Here is a 4,662-nt window from a genome sequence, read left to right on the forward strand (position 1 = left end):
TATGATCTTGATGTCTTGCAAGTTTATTCACTTCCAATAAATAGATCTATTAATCCAACATCTTTGTTCCTTCAAGGGGAGGAGTCACAGAAGGAGCCTCTCTCTTTAATATTTTTAACCCTGCACATTAGCACATTGGGTTGGCAAGCAAGTCAGTACCAAAGGTAGGAAAAGTGTGCATTGCAGAAGCTGCATCCTAGCTCCACTGCTGAGCTATTTTCTGTACTGACTGATGAGGAACTCCTGCAAAGACAATTATGTGGAGATTTTTTCCCCACTTGAGATGACGCAAATTCTTCAAAACTGACCCAGTTCACCACTAAAATGGATCTCTCTCACATGGATTTGGCCCACAGGAGGAAAGGATGTATTCTAAAATTCAGACATGGATCAATTGAATAGAGAAGGTACAAGATTTGTAGACTCGTTATGACAAAATCTCAGCTCTTAGTGGAAATTCATGAAGTCATTTTCTCCTTTGTTGTTCATCTAGGTCACCAGATAATGATACTGAAATATAGCAACCAACCAATTATGATTTAAACTGCTCAAAAAAATTATATATGACTTCTTCTAACCTGGACAGCATACACTTCCTAAAGTATTCAGAAAGAAACACCGTCAGAAATATTGTGTATGCACAGATAATGATTAAAAATTAGAATTTTCTCATATGTCGTGAGCATGCCTAATGACCATCTGCTACAGTTGTTTGTCAGCAGACACAGCTCCACCAGAGGCAATGGAGTCATACTGCATCAGCCAAGAGCTGGATTTGGCCAACAGTTTTTAATGGCTCCTAGAGAGGCTGCTCTGGTTGTCAGTCTAAACTTTCAAACTGACAGTCTGACCTTGTAGAAGTTACCAAGTTATTCCTAGAACTTCTCMTTTCTCTTTGCTTTCAGCTGAAAGGAAGATGATCTGTGCACCTGCTGAGACATTGAGACACATCATGCTGTGGCTTGAGCATGTCCACACAAGAACAGAATTTCTGAATTTGTCAGTTTGAAGTTCTGAGCTGTCAGCCATAAATTATAACACCCTTTGACTGCCTTTCTGGAAAATTGATGTTATAAAAGGGTAAAGTAATTACTTTGAGGGCTGTGAGTGAGACCTGATATCTTTTGATGCCTTCAAACACTACACAGCAATGAACCCCTGATAGCAGAGTCAAGTGTGGGTATGCTGTACAGACAGCTATTATTCCCTGAGTAATGGCAGCAGCTCACATCAAAGCATCAGAGATTTATTAGCCCAAAATCTATTTCTTCAGCTACCAAGAGAGAGGAAAAATGCAGATTCCTTCTAGTCAGAATTCTATTAGAATTGCATTTTAACCCTGCATAGACAAAAAAAAAAGACCAAGACATTCACTCCATGGAATAAAGTTATTGCTAAAGTTAGRAGATCTTTTCTGGGGAGAAGGTTCCCAGTTCAGCCAACAATAAACTGAAGAAGAGTGRGTATAAACACCATAGTACAAGCATTATGATAAAACTTTTGCACACATTTAATGAGGTCACCTCCAGCACTTGCATGTGTCCAAGAAAATGCCTACAAAGAACCAGGACAGAGGAATTCCCCAAAACTTTTCTAGGAACCCAGCATGATGGGGCACCTCTATCGTAGTACTGCAAGCACCATGGGGAATAAGCACACTGAGTTTCCAAAGCTACATTCACTTTAAGACAACTGTGCATAAGTCTTCAGGCCACAAAACCTGACTCAAACCTTGGATTCTAATAAACTCCATAGCAAAGGTGACATTTTCACTGTTTGGTTTGTGAAACTACAGGCAAAAAAGGGCAGCAGAACTCCATGATGAGTCTGCAACATGGTATTTATCTACTTCTCACAGGAACACACAAGTGAGCACTTTTTCTTCCTAAAACTTTCTGTAAAGGAAGTCRAGAATCACAGAGCAGAGAGTGAAGMAGACRCTTCACTCTGTATGGTGAAGTATMAGTTGCTATATAATACAACTAGTAGTGTGAAATAAAATAAGTCAGAGCACTATAAAAATCATAGCCACAATGAGCAAAGGTACTTTGCTTGTCCTTTTTCATGTATTTACTTAATAATTTACTTGCTTGGATTTTAAGATTTGTGATATCCTGCTGACCTAGGTAATTATGCATTGGAATATGGGAGAATCAGAGCCAGGCTGTGTTTATCTCTGTCCAGGGTATTAGCTTACAGATAATAAACAGTTATGCCAATTTGCCAAAAGATGCATGCATGACATTATTATTAATTTATTAATAATTACTGATAACATATGTGGTCAGTACTGCTTGTAGAAAAAAAAAAAAAAAAAAAAAAAAAAAAAAAAAAAAAAAAAAAAAAAAAAAGTATTTACGCTTCTGATTTTAGAGATGCAAAATTTTGTCAAATATACTGCAAGCCCATAGAATTCTCTCATTTAAAAGCCAACAAAAAAAGAAGCTAGAGTTTATATCGTGCTTTTTGAAACAAACCAATAATCAGGAACTCTGAATTGAACTACCCTCTAAAACAAGATTGCCTTCCCCTGGGTTACATTCCAGTTTATCACTAGCACAGTGTAGAGGAGTCGAAGTGTCAGACAGAGACTCCTATGCATCCGTCCTGCCTCTGTTTGGTTGCTACATCCCATGAAAAAATGCTTTTTTGTGGCAAGATTGCAAATCACAGATTAGTTTGAGTCGGAAGGGAATTTTAAAGGCCATTTAGTCCAACCCCCCGCAATAAGCAGGGGCATCTTCAACTCGATCCTGTTGCTCGGAGCTCCATAGAGCATCCCGCCGGGACAGTCCCGGGGCCAGGCAGGCGCTGAACACTGAGCTCTCAGACCCAGCGCGACCAGCAGATGCCACCTACAGCTGGAATCTTTCTCCCCGCTGCTTCTCTGCMGTACCTCAGGAAGAGATTGACTTCAAGCAATCGCGCAAATCTCTTTCCCAATGCTCCATCTTCCGATTTTTAACCCGCAATTCCTGCTGTTAATCCTCTCTGCTGTTCGCGTTACCTGTCTCTCGCTGCCCGGACCGACACGGACACTCCAGTAACTCCCAGGATCGAGCAAAGGAGCGGCACCGGCGCATCGCTCCGGTACGGACCCCGCACCGCATCCCCCCTCCGGGACCCGCAGCCGGGCTGGAAGAGGTCAGTGCATCCCTGCACCCCTTTCAAAGMGCTCTGTCCGGTGGGGAAGGGGGGTGAGTTTTGCTTTTTGGAGAACATACCGAGGACACCGGCTCCCCCCGAAGGCAGGACCCCCGCGGTCAGCACACCCCCGACCCAGAGAATCCGGCGGGTGTCGGCGTGGATAAGCCGGCTACCGGGTTGGACCTGTGGGCTTCCAGGAGAACGTTGTCACCCTGGCATGGTCGGTCACTTGGGGGGAGCCCGAGTGCTCACCCTGCGTGGCACTCACCTGTGTGGGAGGAGGGAAGGGGCAGCCRCTGGGCCACTTTATTGCTGACTGAGCCCTTGGTCATCTTCCCATCAGGGTGGCAGTGGTCAGCTTATGTGAGATTTTGGTGGTAGAATGTRCCAGAGGAGACAGCCTTGAGAAGAGCAGAGGTCTCACCCATTTTTCCCCTTTCCAGGTCACCCTCACTGCCACTGAGCCCTGCCATCCTCTCCAGCAGTCATGGAGAATTCCTCCCTCCCTGAAATCAATTCCTCATGTGCAGACTGCAATGGGAGAGGACATGAGGACCTGAATATGTCCACTCCTCCCCTTAGCCCCAGGYACTACATCACAGTGCCTGTCATCTACTCGGTCATCTGCGCCGTGGGACTGACGGGCAACACTGCTGTCATCTACGTCATCCTCAAAGCGCCCAAGATGAAAACAGTCACCAACATCTTCATCCTCAACCTGGCCATCGCTGATGAGCTCTTYACCTTGGTGCTGCCCATCAACATTGCTGACTACCTGCTCCTKCAGTGGCCCTTCGGAGAGCTCATGTGCAAGCTCATCGTCTCCATAGATCAATACAACACCTTCTCCAGCATCTACTTCCTCACTGTCATGAGCATTGACCGCTACCTCGTGGTCATGGCCACCACCAAGTCCAGGAAGATGTCCTACCGCACCTACAGAGCAGCCAAGGTTGTGAGCCTCTGTGTCTGGTCCTTTGTCACCGTCATCATCCTGCCCTTTGCTGCCTTTGCTAAGATACACAAGGAGCAGGGACGCCCCCAGTGCGTCTTCGTGTTCCCCCACCCTGAGAGTGTGTGGTGGAAAGGCACTCGGATCTACACCTTGATTTTAGGCTTTGTCATCCCAGTGTCCACCATCTGCACCCTCTACACCACCATGCTGTGCAGACTGAGACAAGTGCAGCTCCACTGCAATGCAAAAGCCCTGGGCAAAGCCAAGAGAAAGGTGACGGTGATGGTGGTTGTTATCCTGGCCGTGTGCCTGTTCTGCTGGATGCCCTTTCACCTCAGCACAGTGGTGGCCCTCATCACTGACATCCCACAAACTCCACTYGTCRTTGGGATTWCCTACTTCATCACCAKCCTAAGCTATGCCAACAGCTGCCTCAACCCTTTCCTSTATGCCTTTCTGGATGACAGTTTCCGGAGGAGCTTTTGCAAACTGATAGCTCGCAGAGCCACCTCATAAAGCCAAAAGCCAGGCACCCACAGCACCTGCTCAGCTGCTCTCCC

The 4,662-nt window shown here is 45.8% G+C and overlaps 1 protein-coding gene across 1 annotated transcript; it reads left to right on the forward strand.

Moving 5' to 3' along the window:
• The first annotated feature begins 3,634 nt into the window (after nucleotides 1–3,634).
• Nucleotides 3,635–4,618, forward strand: NPBWR1 (neuropeptides B and W receptor 1). Its single transcript, XM_057368307.1, has one exon. The coding sequence runs from the start codon at nucleotides 3,635–3,637 to the stop codon at nucleotides 4,616–4,618; it is 984 nt and encodes a 327-aa protein (XP_057224290.1).
• The last annotated feature ends 44 nt before the right edge of the window (nucleotides 4,619–4,662 follow it).

This window comes from Malurus melanocephalus, unplaced genomic scaffold (genome assembly GCF_030028575.1).
Source record: "Malurus melanocephalus ecotype Western Australia unplaced genomic scaffold, MMel_1.1 scaffold_90, whole genome shotgun sequence".
Classification (NCBI taxonomy): domain Eukaryota; kingdom Metazoa; phylum Chordata; class Aves; order Passeriformes; family Maluridae; genus Malurus; species Malurus melanocephalus.